Source organism: Scomber scombrus, chromosome 21 (genome assembly GCF_963691925.1).
Source record: "Scomber scombrus chromosome 21, fScoSco1.1, whole genome shotgun sequence".
Classification (NCBI taxonomy): domain Eukaryota; kingdom Metazoa; phylum Chordata; class Actinopteri; order Scombriformes; family Scombridae; genus Scomber; species Scomber scombrus.
Window position 1 is genome coordinate 2,166,147 of NC_084990.1, and position 17,706 is coordinate 2,183,852.

The following is a 17,706-nucleotide window of genomic DNA, read 5'->3' on the forward strand; positions in this document are numbered from 1 at the left end:
AGCTAGTGCAACCGTTCACTGATGTCTTAACACCTACCCAAAACATTTCCCACTGAGGGGGCAGTGGTCAGTTGGAGATATGTGTCTCCTTGTGCAGATATCCACCTTTGCACTTCTTATCAGATGGTCCCTGGATTCCTTTAGCTTGGGTATGAGACAGGTTTTCTCTCACCTGTATCCAAAGCTGTGATAGATTGTAGTGGAAGTGTTGGAGATGCCATCGATACTACTGGCTACTGATAGAATTTCACACACTGATATGACTGCTGGTTTCCGGTCCATTTTTCCTATTGTCACAAAATGTCATCTGCTGAAGTGGCCTCATCTACATACTTTTCTCCCTTGTATTGCCTACTGTTTCCCGTTTATGTCACCTGCTGGTGGCGGCTGTGGCTCAGGAGGTAGAGCGGTCGTCCACCAATCAGATTGGCGGTTCGATTCCCGGCTCCTCCAGTCCATATATCGATGTGTCCTTGGGCAAGACACTTAACCCCAAATTGCTCCCGTTGCTGTGCCAACGGACGGTGTATGAATGGCTAGTTTCCCTCTGATGAGCAGGTTGGCACCCTGCCATCAGTGTATGAATGGGTGAATGAGATGTAGTGTAAAAGTGCTTTGAGTGGTCATAATGACTAGAAAAGCGCTATACTGTATAAGTACAGTCCATTTACCATGCTGCTCCTCCATGGTAAACCTCAGGCCTCTGGGATCCATTCCATGTCCTTGGGCACTGTGGGGTGACTCCAAATCTGGCTCTTCCTGTGTCTCACCAATTTAATGGTTGGAATACAATGGACTGCATTTGTACAAAGGTTTTATCCAAACACTTTACAATGTGCCTCTTGTCCGTCTGGCGTAAACGGCAAGGAGCTATTTTGGGTTCAATGTCTTGCCCGAGGACACTTCACTTATGGATAGGAGGACTTGAGGATCAAACCATCAACCCTGCCATTAGTTGACCTGCTCTTCTTCCTAAACCCACAACCACCCTCCAACCCCCTTAAGCATCATCATTTTGGTGTGGTGAATCCTCAGGCTATGCGTGTTTTTGCAAACTTTGACAAATATACACAAGACTATTAGCAAGCTAATTAAGGTTAGGGCAAGACTATCAGCTTGCTAACAGACTATCAGCTTGCTAACAGACTATCAGCTTGCTACCAGCCTATTAGCAAGCTGCTAATAGGCTGTCCCTTGGACTAAAGCTAATGTGACCTCATAAGTTATTGTCCAAAAATGGTCAAAACTATTAAAACACAATCTCCAAGTCCTGAATTGTTTTGATTCTTTTTTTTATACTATGATTTTCTTTTATTATAATAGCAATAAAACCAGTAACTTCACTTCCTTTTTCTTTTAATTAGTCTGTATCATTCTTTTCATCTCCTTCTCTAACTTTCTCTCCCATGCTTCCTACTTTCACTCCTCCTGTCCACCCTCTCCACTCTTCTCCAGGAGTCTATCAGTGATTTCTACTGGTATTATTCTGGGAAAGATGTCATTGACGAGCAGGGCCAGAGGAATTTCTCCAAAGCAATAAACGTGGCCAAGCAGGTTTTCAACACACTCACAGAGTACATTCAGGTACGACAAGCCACTGCTGTTATCACTGTTAAAGTCACCATTAGCAGCTGCTGTTCTTAAGATGTTCTCAAAAGTTGATGAAAGGGCTTAAATGATTTTAATGGAAGATGTTAATAGCAGTCCCCATTTCTGATAATATACATTTTAAGACAGAGTTTGAATTAAAGGTATATTTCTACTATGTGGGGAAATGGACAGTTGGAAATATTACACTGATATTTTACAATTCTTAAAGCCTATATCTATGAAAAGTACCAACACATTTAAATCTAGACAACTCCTGTAGAATAAAACTGATATCAGATTGTTGGTGTTGATGTGATTTCTTGTTACTGATGATATTATAGGGACCATGTACTGGCAACCAGCAGAGTTTGGCTCATAGTCGTCTGTGGGACGCTGTGGTTGGTTTTCTACATGTCTTCGCTCATATGCAAATGAAATTGTCTCAGGTGAGTAAAATCACAAAGAGTGGGGCTTCAGTGGACTAAGGGTCTGATTTACTAAAGGTTTGTGTGTGTAGAAACGTGTGCAAACTTGACATCACCCGCAAAAAATGTGCAAGCTGATCTACTAACGCAGCGCACTGAGGTTTGCGTCTTTCAACTGTGCAAGATAGTACGCGCTGTCCATTTAGTATGTTTGTCATAATGAAAATGTAATATGAGACGTTTTAACCCCAGTGTGTAAAATACAGGGAGGAGAAAATGTAAATATGTTATTTAACACACACATTGTGATTTACCAAACATGAAGGTATTATTTCTGACGCTAACTGCATCTATAAATAATACCTTTGAAGGACAGGTATTAACCGGCTGTTACCATGGAGACGAGGAGACGGAGGCACAATGACAGAATACACACAGGACGGAGTTTTTCCACCTGTGTTAATATTTTTGGAGTGGAATATTTGTGGTTTTACTAACAGCATTGACTTTGTCACAAATACTCTCCATATGTGGGTTTCTCTGGTAATATTAGTTTTTGTTATAACTCAATATATTAGTTAACCTCTTCCACTAGAACCTGATCACATTTCATTTTGTTCTTGCAGCTTTCTGCTCGTCCAAACTCTCCATTAAGACACAAAACCCTCATTTTAATACTGCTGTCTGCACCTGTTGCACCTGTTTTAATTTACACAGTTATTCTTAATAGATCACCTGCAAAACACACGCGAACGAAACGCACAATCTATTGCACCGTGCACGCAATTTAGTACCCACTATTTGGGATTTCAGTAAATCAGGCCCTAAGATGTTGATCATGTAATTGTCTCTGGTTTGAGTCTGGCCAGGAACCTTTGTTGCATGTCCTCACCTCTACCTCATTTAATTTCCTGTCATATCTTTAAAGAATGCAAAACAAAGTCACTGATGCTTTAAAAATCTCCCATTGGATGCAGCATTGATGCATTGTTACCATTTTAACTAGCTCATCTTAAAGGGGAAATTATGCTTTTTGTGATTTTTATTTTTTTAAATGTATGTATTGTTATAATGTCAGATGTCTATGTTAACCATGGTCGAAGTCCCTAAATTTGGGATGAATGTATTTAAAAATACCACCTTAAAATCAAAAGCCAGGGTTTCATCCTGTTTTGAACACCGTTTGAAAATGATTTAAACATATTTGTATTTGTTTTGTATTATTTCACCCCAGGACTCGAGTCAGATTGAGTTACTGAAGGAACTGATGGATCTGCAGAAAGACATGGTGGTTATGCTGCTCTCTATGCTGGAGGGTAAGTTTACATCCATGAGTTTACTTGTAACTAGCATGAGGCTCACTGTTTATATGTATATAAATATATTTTATGTTATAAATATAAATGACACTAATGACCCAGGTTGAGTAAATCTTGTAAATGTATTCTAGTACCATACAACTAATAACTACCATATACCAGATAGTACCAGTAGTTTCAGGTTCACCCTTTTGGTTTGGAGAAGATTGCATTTATAACCTGTTACCTCCTGCTTTCTGTCATCACATATACTGTTTTAATGCAGCTGAATTCCATATTTTTCTGTTTTTGTTCTCAGACAATATATTTTGACTGTGCCTCTTAAATGCAATGTTAACCAGCAGTTATTACCAAGTCATTATACTACAGATTAAATCATTATTTCATGATCACTACATAATCAGACTAAATGAGCAAAAACACAAGGTGAAAGAAGTTCCATGTTGTGTTGGGTTTATGTGAATGCCTTCTTGTTTTGGCAGGTAATGTGGTGAATGGGACCATTGGGAAGCAGATGGTGGACATGCTGGTGGAGTCCTCCAACAATGTGGAGATGATCCTCAAGTTCTTTGACATGTTCCTCAAACTAAAAGACCTCACCTCATCAGATACCTTCAAGGAGTATGACCCTGATGGAAAAGGCAAGGTTCTAAAATGTTTTCTTTTATCATAGTTGTCATTGGGAAGGCATCAGACCTTTCCATGATCAATCATTTAAATGTAGAGATTTAATGAGAAAACATGTGAAAGCTGTGGACTTACTGGTTTACAAAATGAACGTATAGGTGTCATCTCCAAGAGGGACTTCCATAAGGCCATGGAGAGTCATAAACACTACACCCAATCTGAGACAGAGTTCCTGCTCTCCTGTGCTGAGACTGATGAGAATGAACTCCTGGACTATGAAGAATTTGTAGAGCGCTTTCATGAGCCAGCCAAGGTAAATGACTTGATATTCACAGATGTGTTAAAAAAAAAAAAGAAAAAAAAGAAAAGTAAACCCCACATCAAATCTTTTAACATGATCTAATGTGAGGGTCAGTAAGACGACCATACTTGGATTTAAGGTCAGTATTTTTATTTCTTCTTCTTATTTCTTCCTTTGCCCTTCCATTCTTTCATTTGTAATGCGTCAGAATGGAATCGGTCATTTAATACAATTTCTTGAATTTCTCTATTTCTCAATAATGTGACACACTGAAACATGTGGGGCCTCTTGTGTTCTTTGGGTTCTGGACTGCCAGCTTAACCAGTCATTTATTAACCTTATTTTATTGTTAGTTTTGTAGAATTAGTTACATTTTCTAACTACGAGTGTCCATTTCCATTACCATTATCAGTTTCCCCCATATTGGGTGTGTTCATGATGTAAGACAATGAATAAAGCTGCACATTGGGTATTATTGGGTAAATAAGTTTAAATTAAGTGAAAGTTAAACACATAGTCTGGCTTCATCTAATGATGTTGCTGTTGAGAAAGGACACATAAGATAAGCTGGTATTCTTCTTCTTTCAGTTACTGTTAGATAAGACACACCTGATTTTTAGTTTGGCTATATTTCAGTCAGATTAACCTGTAAGCTTACTGCCTATAATTTTAGCCTACCACAGTGTTTTCAGTAAGTCACCATGTATTTCAAAACTATAAATCTCTTTCACAGTGTTCCATAGAATAGCCATTGTTATCCAATAAGCAAGTATTAAGAATGAGGAATTAAAACATTCTACTGTGTAGTTTTTCTAATACTACGTTTTTATACTGCACCACAGATATGTTTTAAGTGTATCTTAATTTTAAAAAATAAGTACTTCACAAGTTTCTTAGAATATCAATATTCTCACCATGTTGATCCTCAGTCTGTACTCTGTAATTATTTTATATGTACCATTTAATTACTCACAGTGAAATTTAGAAAGTCCGTCCTTAACCCAAATTTGTTACCCACTTTCTGCATTCCTCTCCCTAACTACCACTGCATACTCAGTTAGAATTTGTCTGCATGTAAAGTAGACTGAATAGTTTTATGCTATGTGTTTTAGATGCAGCTTTTTGTAGAATCATTCTGGTGTGATTATCACAGATTGTGGAAAATGTGTTAAGTGGGAAAGGAGAAACCAGCTGAAAGAGGAAATTGTTATATTCAAAAGGTATAAACACTTTAAACTGAACTGTAATTCCAAAGGATATCGGCTTCAATGTGGCGGTTTTGCTGACCAACCTGTCGGAGCACATGCCTCATGACACCCGGCTGCAGACCTTTCTGGAGCTGGCAGACAGCGTCCTCAACTACTTCCAGCCATACCTTGGCAGGATCGAGATCATGGGCAGTGCCAAGCGCATTGAGAGGGTCTACTTTGAGATCAGCGAGTCCAGTCGAACTCAGTGGGAGAAACCTCAGGTAAAGACGGCACAACAAATGAACTGATTTGAGATGCTGCCTGATTAGATTACAGTGTTCAATAGTGACAACAAATCCATCAATTTCCTCCCAGCTCCCTGTTGTGCAAACTCAAGATGCGATCTTATGTGTTGTACCCAGGTCAAAGAATCCAAGCGTCAGTTCATCTTCGATGTGGTGAATGAAGGAGGGGAGAAAGAGAAGATGGAACTGTTTGTGAATTTCTGTGAGGACACCATCTTTGAGATGCAGCTGGCGGCTCAGATGTCTGACGCCGGCGAGCGTTTAGCGATGAAAGAAGAGAGTGAACGGGAAAAGCCAGATGAAGAAAACCCTGACATGGGCTTCTTCTCTGTTACCACTGTCCGCATGGCACTGTTAGCTCTGCAATACAACGTCATGCTGCTCATCAAGGTGAGGGCACTTACACTGTGACTACAGAGAGAAAATAAACAGAACATACAGCAGCAGCAGCATTTGCAGCAGAGTGCTCTGTCTTTTGTCATTTGGGAAAAAAAGAACAGTTGAAATCAATACAGCAGAGGCAGAGACATCCTGTGTTATAGTCTCAAGTATGGGTCAAGCTCCAAAAACACCAGATCCTACAATAGTGTCTGTCATTAAACCTTTCCTAACCCCCTGCCCGCATCTATTAAACTCTGCACCCCCACTTTGTGCGATCAATGACCTGATGTTTGATCAGGTCATTTTATTGTTGGACATTGAACATTATTACACTTATCAGCCAGCAGAAATGTACCACTGAACACACAATCTACATCCACTTCTCTTTCTCTGTTTTCAGGTGTTATCCATGAAGAGCTTAAAGAAGCAGGTGAAGAAGATCAAGAACATGACAGTGAAGGACATGGTGACCACCCTGGTGTCTTTCTATTGGTCAGTGTTGCTCAGCCTGCTCCACGTGGCGTTCAGTGTGGCGCGAGGATTTTGCCGAATCTTCTACAACACCTTCATGGGAGGCAATCTGGTTGAGGGAGCCAAAACCATAAAGGTTATTTTACACATAGAGCAGTGTGTCCACAGGTTATTAACTCAACTAAGAGCTTGTGCTTAACGTCTAAACTGCTACCATCCCCAGGTGTCTGAGCTGCTTGCCAACATGCCGGACCCCACTCAGGACGAGGTCCGGGGGGAGGGGGAGGACAAAGAGAAGAGACCCTCTGACCGCAGTTCACCAAAAGAGGACCTGGCTGACCTGGCAGTCAACACCAGCGAGACCGAGCTGCTGTCAGACATTTTTGGTCTGGACTTAAGAAGGGAGGGGGGTCAGTACAAGATCACCCCCCATAACCCTAACGCTAGTCTAACTGAACTGCTCAACTCCCCGGTTCCCTCTTCAACCTCCCCGACCTCACCTACAGCACCCCCACCTGAGCTCAGGCGGAGGCGTCAGGTGAGACAGAAAAAATACTGACTGAAACCACAATTTATGTTTTGTTTCTTTCTCTCCAGTTTGTGTATTCTGTGTGCAGTCTGTTTTAATTCATGGACCAGGATTGATCTTCAATGTTTTGCCCAGCTAGCCATCTATGTAAAAAATTACAATTCTAAAGAAACAGTATACCATCACTACTGTGGTGTATCATTTGGAAATATAAACTTTGTTCATTAAAATATTTCCCCCACATAAATTATCCCAACATAGTGTCAATGAAATAAAGAATGAAATATATATAAGTATATATATTTCTTTTTCAGTCAAAGAGTTCTTCTTCAGAGGAAAAGGAAGCAACACCAGAGACTGAATGTGAACCAGAGAAAAAACCTGAGTATGTACATGTTTTTTTATTTATTGCTATAACAAGTATTGTAACTATAGAACGGTCAGTGAGGTTTTTTTGTGTCCATGTGGTTTAGTTTAAATTTAAAGAAGGCTTAAATGTGAGAATAAACGTATGAATAACTTGCACACATTCTTTTTTTTGTGGATCTAGCATCAAATTTCTGCTTTTAATCCATTTTGAGAGAATATATTAGAGGATTATGGCATTAATGTCTAAGTGGTGTAACCATAAAATCTTACATCATAACCTTATATTAAATAAAGGTAATGGAATACAATTGTTCTAAATATTACATTTAATCTGGGGAATCATGTCAATCAGGAAACATTTACATTTTTTCAATGAAGTAATTATTTGTATAATAAGTATAATAAGTAAATACACTGTAGGTGGATAAAATATTTAATATTTATCATTCTTTTGTGGTTACACCATTTGACATTTTCAGGATCATTCAGTCTTACTGTTGGTAAAAGAAATGGTGCCAATTAGGGCTGCAACTAATGATTATTTTGATAACCTGAGCTGTTGGAACAATAAATAAAAGATAAATAATGAAGAAAAATGAAAACTATATAACTGTTAACAGGATTTGTTTCAACATCCAGTGATGGTTCTAGATCAGAAATTTAAAAGAGGTGTTTTATATATTGCGAACTATAACATATTGGTAATAAAAAACCTAATTCACACAAATAGAGCACACTTATAAATCAATATTACCCTCCAGCAGTGTCAACCAAGAATAAAGTCTAAACCAGTTCACCTTGGTGGTGTACAGACTGGTTTTATATTATTCTTAATGATTTCACACACAACCCAGAAAAAATACAACAATGTGTGAAACTACATATAAACAGTATGAAATGTGGTTTATTTTGTAGTTACCATTTTTCCGTGCCAACCTCGGCCGGATACATTACACATTTTCTAGTTTTATGTAGTGTGAACTGCTCCTATACTTTAGAAGATTTCGGGCGGACTGTTTTCTCCGCCTCTGCTCCGCGACATGGCGAGTGACGCATTAATCGGACACAACAAATTGATAATGAAATTCATTGCCAAAACTTTTAATAATCAATTTTTATTGATTTGTTGTTGCAGCTCTATAAAGAATAGAAACAATTCTAGTATATAAATATAAATGAAATAAAAAATCTAATTATCACAAATTATAACAAATTGCTAATAAAAAACAGAAATAAAAGTAATCTGCACAAATCCTGTATCACACACATACACAAGTAGAACAACATATAAATTGTGTTATAATTTGGTAGTGTGACTCATTTTACTTTTTGCATCATTAGGCTTCCATAGCTGCACTAGATTCCCTGCTCCTCCTACTTCAGGCTTTCAGTGTAGAGACAAGGCGGGGAGTTCCGGTCCTTTTGAAATGAGGCTAACGCGGGAGTAACTTAAAACTGCATTCTATCAAAAGGCCACCAGGGGGCGACTGTTTTGGTGTCAAAAGGTCTTCCGTCTCTATACAAGTCAATGGAGAATTCACCAACTTCTCACTTGATTTCTAACCTCAGTAAACGTTTTCAAAATGTGTTTATGGTCTCAATCGCTAGTTTAAAGCCTTCTTGCATGCAGTATGATGTTCATTTGGGACATTTTGGCCTCCCTGATTTTATATGTGACGATAAAGCAGGGTATGCATTAGGGCGTGGCTACGTCGTGATTGACAGGTTGATTGGTTCACAGGTTCAGGAGGGCGCCTCTTGCTCCTCCTGATGCCCATATAAGTAGAATCCATGTTTTTATTTTTCCCGGCATGCACCTGAAATTTTCAAGATGGCGCTGCTCAGATCCGATACTATTGGCCTCAGAGCAGCAGTCCACAAACCAATGGGTGACGTCACGGATGTTACGTCTATTTCTTATATACAGTCTATGGTAGAGACCTGAGGTCAACCTACCTCTGCTCCTCTCCCTATTTTTTACTTCTGACTGTGATCTTCTCAGCAGGTAGAAACTGCAACAAGGTTAATGATCCACATGGGACATTATAAAAAGAAGACATTGTTTTTTTTTTTGGTGCATGTTTTGAATATTGCTTTGCAAGACATCATTCACCTAGACGAGAAATATCGTCATGGTTTAATCTCGTGGCACGAGACCCCGTCACACCCCTAGTATCACGGATTGCTTCTAAATGGAAAGAAATATGATTATACCATGTGTATGAGTGTTTGCCTGTAAATGTGTGTGCGGGAAATTGTGGGAAATCTGTTTCTGTTAGGTTAGTGGTGAGAGAGGAGGTAAACTGAAGGGTTGAAAAGCATGAGGAGATGATTGAATAGAAGGAGAAAAGGAACGGTGGAGGAAGGTTGAGTGAGACGATACGAAACTTTGTTGGTGGATGTATTTTGTTGGCATATATTGGTCATTTTAAAGGAATAGCCTACTGTGACATTTAGACACAACATTTTGCTTTCTTTTCAAGAGTAAAATTAGAAGATTGATATCAATTGCATGTCTGTTGTATTAAGCTTAGCCTAGCTTAGATTAAAGACTACGGTTTTAAGAGTAAGTAACGTTATATTCTATAAATGTAATCAGACTGATTTTTAAAATTGGTACAGTCACATATAAAGTCAGAGCAAAGACAGATTATTCCAAAGTAACAAGATGTAAGAATGGGTCTCATAAACTAAGTACTAATGTGTCCATGAAGTCTATTTTTATTGATGAATGGTAACATTAATGGTTGACATAGACACTGCTTACAATATTTACTTAGTCCATGGACCAGGACCAGATATCTGTATCATCTGAGTGGGCAAAACTTTACCTATACTTAACTATACCTATAATTGTTTATACAGTCAATATGAGTAAATTAATATATTATAGCCTTTCCACAAGAGTAGCTTTTCATGTTTATTTCATCTCCTTTTAAGTGTCGCTTCATTGGGGCCTATGAATCGTTCTTAGTCTGGTCCCTCACCTGAGAGCAATTTGCATTGGGAGACCCTACCAGGGGCCTCAAAAGCACAGCTCCCAGGATCACAGGGACACGCAAACCCCTCCACCACGATAAGGTGACGATTCTCGGAGGGGTGAAATTTGGATTGTATTTTAGATTGTATTTCGGATTGTAAAACTTAAAACCCTTTTTGGAAAGTTTTACAATTCAAAACAAATCTTAGACCTTGCTGACTGGTAACTTTTTAGTGGTTATCCCCTCTTAAAGTATGGACTGCTGTTGTTAAAAACCAGGAAAGTTTAAAGTTTCACAAAAAGGTTTAAAGTTTTATAATCCAAAATTCAATCCAAAAGTTTTACAAAAAAGTTTAAAGTCAGTTTTTACAATCCAAAATTCAATTCAAAAGTTTTACAGAAAAGTTTAAAGTCATACAATCCAAAATTCAATTCCAGAGTTTAACAAAAGAGTTTAAAGTCAAGTTTTAAAATCCAAAAGTTTAAAACTTTCCGGGTTTTTTACGACAGCAGTCCATACTTTAAGAGGGGATACCTACTGAAAAGCTACATTAAAAATTAGATGATGAAGATCAACAAACACGTACTGTTTGTTGATCTCCTGGATGATTGAAAATTAGGGTGTACTGAGTCTGGTTTTGGTGTTGCTTTGTGTGAAGCTCAGTGGAGGAGGGTTGAGGTCTGGTGGGGTTTTCCTTGTAGCTGAGCATATCTGAGCTTATCTAGTCTCAGTACGAGGGTGTTGTGGCAAGTAAGAACTTCACAATATTTGGAACTGACGTCACTGTGCCTCCTTCCTAGAGCAGTGTAGTTTTGTTGCAGTTGGTTGAGAGCCGTTGTACTCTCCTCCAGGGCAGTTTTCTGCTGTTCGCACTTGCAGTTATCATGGAGTTGTCTGGACTGGTACTTTGCCTCTGTCCGCTGTTGTTCCTGAAGCCTGCCGTTGCAGTCTTCAGCCTTCTGGAGAGCCACAGCCAATATCTGCCGTTCCTCCATTATTTTCATTTGCTTTCTCAAAGCTTCCTTGAGCTCGACACGGTGCTTTTCACATGTGGCCTGTTCCTTTCTGGAGAGTAGCGGCAATTTCATCAACTCTCTGCTGCAACTTGGAGCTTTTTCTCGTCTCTCGCAGCAGGGATTCCTCAAGCCCTTTCTCTCTCATCTCATCCTTTGACTGACGCGCTTTAAGCTCATACACTCTACTCTGGAGCTTAACTATGGCTTCTTGATTGTCAGCGATGATGCGATTTTTTTTGGACAACAGTTCATCATATTGTTCAGCAAGAGAGCAGTTTTGAGACTTTATTCTCGCATATTCTGTCTCCATAGCCCTGTATTTAGCCCTGACATTACCATTTTCTATCCACAGTGTCTGCATGTCATATGTCATGTGGCCTGAGGGTGTACATGGTCCTCTCAGTTGATTATCGAGGAACAGTGGAGGGTGGTGTCCAGGATGCTGTTGTGAAACTGTCTCTTCGAAGCGCTTCTTCTCCTGTTCAATGGAAGTCTTCAAATACTTTTCAGCCAATAGGCTGTTTTCCAAAGTTTAATTCTTCTCCTTGAGCTCTGCCTTTAGCATCTGTAGCTCTTTCAACAACTTCTTGAACTGCATCTTTTCTGTTACAATAGCCTCATTATTCCTACTGTAATCATCTCTGGCTTCCTGAAGCTGACTTACAAGAATCTTATTCTCATTTAGAGCAGCCTTAAGATCACCCTGCAGCTTTGTGTTTCTGCTGCTGGGAGACCGCATGATCACACTCCCTCTGAAGTTTACAGATCATTGACCGGTCCTCCTCACGGTCTGATTCCAACTGGTCTACTTTTTGTTGCATTGAGTAAACGCAGTTGTCCTTGGCTTCAGTATTACCTCGGAGATGCTGAATATTAAGGCACAAGGATTGAATTTCATTGTCTTTTTTCAGCCTTTCATTGTTCATCTCGATGAGGCGTTCCTCAAGTGCCTTAATTTTGACACAAAGCTCCTTCTCACGTTTGTCCTTTTCTTTTTCACGCTGAAGAGAGGACACCTCTAAATTATGCTTGAGCTCCTCAAGCTTTTCAATCAATGTCTTGTCCTCCTTGCGATAAACCACCATCTTTTCTACTTTTCCTTTCATTTTTTGTTGCTGTCCTGGTGTTTTCTTAGTGACTTTGAAAGATCAGCAGTTTTTTGTTTTCAGGTGCTCAATTTCACAACAAAGACTGGCTTTTTCAGCTTTCTCTTTCTTTAGAGCTTCTTCAAGAGCATAATTAGCTTTTTGCTCTCGTTTCAGAAGTTCTTTTACCTGCTCTAAGGCGCCCTTCAGGGCAGCATTTTCTTTTTGCTCCTGCTCCAGACATTCTTTCATTTGGGAATTAACTATTTGCTCTTTATCTAGGGTCTCCTCAATAGCTACTTTTACTATTTGCTCCTGATCTGCATTGTCTTTGGCTTTTCCGTCGTCCTACAGATCAATAGTTGAATCCTGTCCCGGAAGCCAATCATGTTTTTCTGATTCCTCACTGAAGGAAGAATAGGAGGATTTTCTTTTTCAGAAGCAATGGACTGCTCAACGACATCCTCAGCAACCTCCTCCTCCTCATCTTCCTATTCATAGTGGACATGTTCCACCAATGTCTCTTCTTCAACATTGTTTGTGAGGTCCTGAAATTACAACAATTTTACTTCATTGTCCTCCTCTATCTCTTCCTTAATCTCTTCATGAGTATCCTCTTCACTATCCTCCTCATCCCCAGTGTCTGTTTGGAGCCATGGAGAACCCAGGGCCTCTTTAATTTCTTCTGCAAAATTAGAACATTTCTCCAACTTCTCTCCTCCATTATCTTTCTTTGTGAGGTCTTCAAATACCTCTGAATTCAAATACCTCCTCAATCTCCTCCTCGAGGTAATCCTTTGTTTTTTTGGGGGGAAAAGGAAGAATCCTAGGCCTGATTAGTGACAGGTCCTCCTGAGTGTCTTTTGATTCTCTCAGGGTAATGGAATGATGGCATATAACCATTTGTACCTCTATCTAGCTGGGATAAAACCTGGCCTTGGCGTTTGTTCATTTTCTTATCGTGAAGAAATGATGACACCTTACTGGTAACTTTGCCTCTATGTAGCTGGAATACAACTTGGCTGTTTTCAACGTTGTACAGTGGCTGCACCTACTGATATGGAATGTTCCATATCTGTGTGACATCATGATTCTGATGACCAAAAACTTTTTTTTTTTGCTTTTTAAAGTGTATTTAATAATAATAATAATATATTTTATTATTTGTAATAATCTTTCTCACAAAAGCTTGCTAAAGCAACAAACAATTGATAAATGCTTAACAGTCAGTGTGAAGCTACAAGTCTTAACATCAAGATTGGATGGCTTGTAAATTCATACTAAAAGAAAGAGTGAAGAATTACGGAGACATATTGCTGCCACGCCAGAAAAATAAAAATGCTTCAGTATCACGTTATAACGTGAAACTTATCACGTTATAACTTTAAACTTATCATGTCATAACTTAAAACTTATCACGTTATAACGTGAAACTTATCACGTTATAATGTGAAACTTACCACGTTATAACTTTAAACTTATCACGTCATAACTTAAAACTTATCACGTTATAATGTGAAACTTACCACGTTATAATGTGAAACTCATCACGTTATATGCACTGCCTGTATACCTACTCCCACACTTTCTCTGTATACCACGGCGTCATGAAACGGTCCGCTGCTGGTGTGTGGAGAGGGGCACACCTATCTGATATGATAATTTTCCTTCAGCTGTTAGAAGTGAGGCTCTATCTACGGTTAAAACATGCTGCAGCCATTTCACCATACCATGAAGGCTAAGGAGATCTGTCTTAGCCATAGACTGTATATAAGAAATGGACGTAACATCCGTGACGTCACCCATTGGTTTGTGGACTGCTGCCCGGAAGCCAAAAGTTTCGGATCTGAGCAGCGCCATCTTGAAAATTTCAGGTGCATGCCGGGAAAAATAAAAACACGGATTCTACTTATATGGGCATCAGGAGGAGCAAGAGGACGGAGCTGGGGAGGTTGCGAGGGCTGGATCTACCACAGTCTACACAGGCAACCTGGTGATGCTAACCAAGTTAGCTGTTACGACTATAACCACAAAACTCCGGAGAAAACTGTCGGTGTGAAACAAGTTCACGGCTATTTCCTGCAGTCTATCTGTCCACGCTCCTGAACCTGTGAACCAATCAACCTGTCAATCACGACGTAGCCACGCCCTAATGCATACCCTGCTTTATCGTCAAATATAAAATCATGGAGGCCAAAAATTCACAAATGAACATCATACTGCATTGAAGAAGGCTTTAAACTAGCGATTGAGACCATAAACACATTTTGAAAACGTTTACTGAGGTTAGAAATCAAGTGAGAAGTTGGTGAATTCTCCATTGACTTGTATAGAGACGGAAGTTCTTTTGACACCAAAATGGTCGCACCCTGGTGGCCTTTTGATAGAATGCAGTTTTAAGTTACTTCCGCGTTGGCATCATTGCAGAGAACCGGAGCTCCCCGCCTGGTCTTAGCGCACCCTAAAAGGAGTCACACCACAACCTGTGTGCTCCTTAACGTGTGTGTTAGTGTTTGTGACTGTGGTGGCTCCTCTTACTTCAGATCAATGAATGACCCTACCATAAGAGGGTCGGAATGAGTCCGACCCTCCGTATACAGCATCATGCATTTTAAAATCCCTCCAAGTGTAAGCATATTTATCACAGTATCATCCACTGTGCTCAATAACAGCAGGGTCTTGTCTTGTCTCAATCCAAGCATGAAGCCGTTGAAGCAGTGTTGGCGCCCCACCATATACACATTTACTTTAATCAGAACACATGTGGCCTCCCTGTCTGCCAAAATTGTCAAGGCTCTCTGGAGCAGCCAGCAGTATCATCTAGGAGTGTGACGATACGACACAATATTGGGTTCATGAGATCGAGACGAAACAAGATTTTAACACTATTTTTAAGAAAACTTCAATGAGGAAATATATGACTGTTCTTTCATTTGAAATTCACAAAATGCAAAATAATGCAGGTGCATTTTGAAATGTTTTGACTAATCATCTTATAAAGAATGTCACTTTAGTTCTACTTTCTAAGTATGAATTATCATATGCAGTATGCAGCACTGTAAAAGGTTTCCTCATATAGATAGATATTTTATAGATAGATCATGTTGGTATTTATGGAAATAACAACCATACATACCAAAATTATATAAACACAAATACCAAAAACGACCAAAACGTCATTTCAAATGACATAAAACCAACAAAAATTAAAATGTATTGAATTTATTTTAACATTATTTTTTAAAATATTTTTTGAATTGCTCATCTTGTCAAACCTTACTTGTCACTGACCCATATACAGAACATGGGTGGAACCACAGTGAAGCAGCATGTTAATTAGGTTTAAATGTGAATTTGTGATTTCAGGGGTGGACATGTAGAGAAACAAGACAAACAACAGAAGGGTGAGAAGATGAAGCCAAAAGTGAGAAGGCAACACACCTCAAAGTCTGATGAGCCTGATCTGCATGAGTCAGCCTTCCTGAAGAAGATCATCGCCTACCAGAGGAAGCTACTGGTACTAAACACTCTACTGATAGTCAGCTGTCATCTCAGTATGTTACTGCCCAACTGTAAAGATGTTCAGAGTTTCAACAAATGCTGGTTATATGTGATTAGAGCAGTAAAGTAAAGTAACATAAAGTAAACTGTCAAAGTCAGCAGCCATCACTGAGCATTGGGGTGACAGTGTGAGTCTGAGTAAAGATGTGAACAGCACAACAACAACAACAAGCAGTTGATAGTTTATTTAGGAGTATGCTTAGAATAGCAACATTAAAAGGTGTGTGTGTGTGTGTGTAACACCAGAACACATGATCTCATCTCTCTGTCTCTCCTGCAGAACTACTTTGCCAGGAACTTCTACAACATGAGAATGCTGGCTCTGTTTGTTGCCTTTGCCATCAACTTTATCCTCCTGTTCTATAAGGTAATGGTATAATGTTGGTAAGAAACAAAATGTTCACAGACCTTCTTTAATATTTTCTGTCATTTTTTTTTTATTTCCCCCGTTGTCCTTTCATATGCAGTGCTAACAGTATTTGGACAGCTACACTTTGTTTTTGTACTTGAGGCTCTGGGCTTCAGCATATTCAATTAGAAATAAAATAATGCATAAAACATTAAAGTGCCAAGTCTCAGATTTAATTTGAATAGATTTACATCAATTTAGAAATAACAGTGTGGGAGATATAGTCCTTTTAACACAAAGAGGCCATGGGCTTCAAATGTAATTTGGCTGAATGTGAGCACAGGGAATGTTCCTGTATGATTCTGTTGAATCAGTGTGCCATTTTCAGTGGCAGCCATACATGCAAAAGCAATAACAGAACCCCCCCCCCCCCCCCCCCCCCCCCCACTTTCCTCTTTCCATCATTTTGATAGAGGTTAATTTTCTGCAGGCCTTCAAAAGTCTCACACATTGACCGTGAGACTCATGCAATTGACTTTTCACACACTCTCACATTGACTCTTCACACGCTCTCATACCACACATCCATTTTCTCATGCAGTGAAAAACACATTTATAACTGATAACATGGTGAGAAAAGAGGAAACTGTCAGTTCATGGACAGACGAGACAGAAGAGCAGAGCAGCAGCACTGTGCAGCAGCTGTCAGGCTGACCATCAGGAGTATTCTCATACATGCTGCTCACAGTAATCCCAGTCAGCAGCTCCTCTGACAGCAGCACAGCATCCCTCCTTCACCAAAGTGATAATAGGTTTTTTAGGCAACCTATTACCATTTAAGGCTACGTAATGCTCTTGTAAATATAATTTCAAATATGAAACCATTCAGCTAATCAGCTAATAATCATTTATTGTCCTGATCCATATACTGTTCTTGATGCATGTCATTTGTTTTGAACTTATGAAAAAGGTTTTGATTGATAAGGCTAGAGAGAGGATGAGTAGGTTCATTTACCAGGAATAATGCTCAACAACCCCAGCACCACTAACCAGCACCAGCACCACTAACCACCACCAGCACCACTAACCAGTACCACTAACCAGCACCACTAACCAACACCAGCACCACTAACCAGCACCACTAACCACCACCAGCACCACTAACCAGCACCACTAACCACCACCAGCACCACTAACCACCACCAGC

General features: G+C 39.5%; 1 protein-coding gene across 1 annotated transcript in view; it reads left to right on the top strand.

Annotated features, from left to right (window-relative positions):
- The window catches only part of ryr2a (ryanodine receptor 2a (cardiac)), a 114,377-nt gene that overhangs the window by 84,224 nt on the left and 12,447 nt on the right, over positions 1-17,706 (top strand). The window contains exons 84-95 of the mRNA XM_062443053.1: positions 1,456-1,584; positions 1,932-2,036; positions 3,250-3,331; positions 3,817-3,975; positions 4,120-4,274; positions 5,518-5,733; positions 5,875-6,147; positions 6,539-6,745; positions 6,833-7,147; positions 7,453-7,523; positions 15,956-16,106; positions 16,431-16,517. Coding sequence (XP_062299037.1) covers positions 1,456-1,584; positions 1,932-2,036; positions 3,250-3,331; positions 3,817-3,975; positions 4,120-4,274; positions 5,518-5,733; positions 5,875-6,147; positions 6,539-6,745; positions 6,833-7,147; positions 7,453-7,523; positions 15,956-16,106; positions 16,431-16,517 — 1,950 coding nt within the window. The remainder of the gene's footprint in view (positions 1-1,455; positions 1,585-1,931; positions 2,037-3,249; positions 3,332-3,816; positions 3,976-4,119; positions 4,275-5,517; positions 5,734-5,874; positions 6,148-6,538; positions 6,746-6,832; positions 7,148-7,452; positions 7,524-15,955; positions 16,107-16,430; positions 16,518-17,706) is intronic.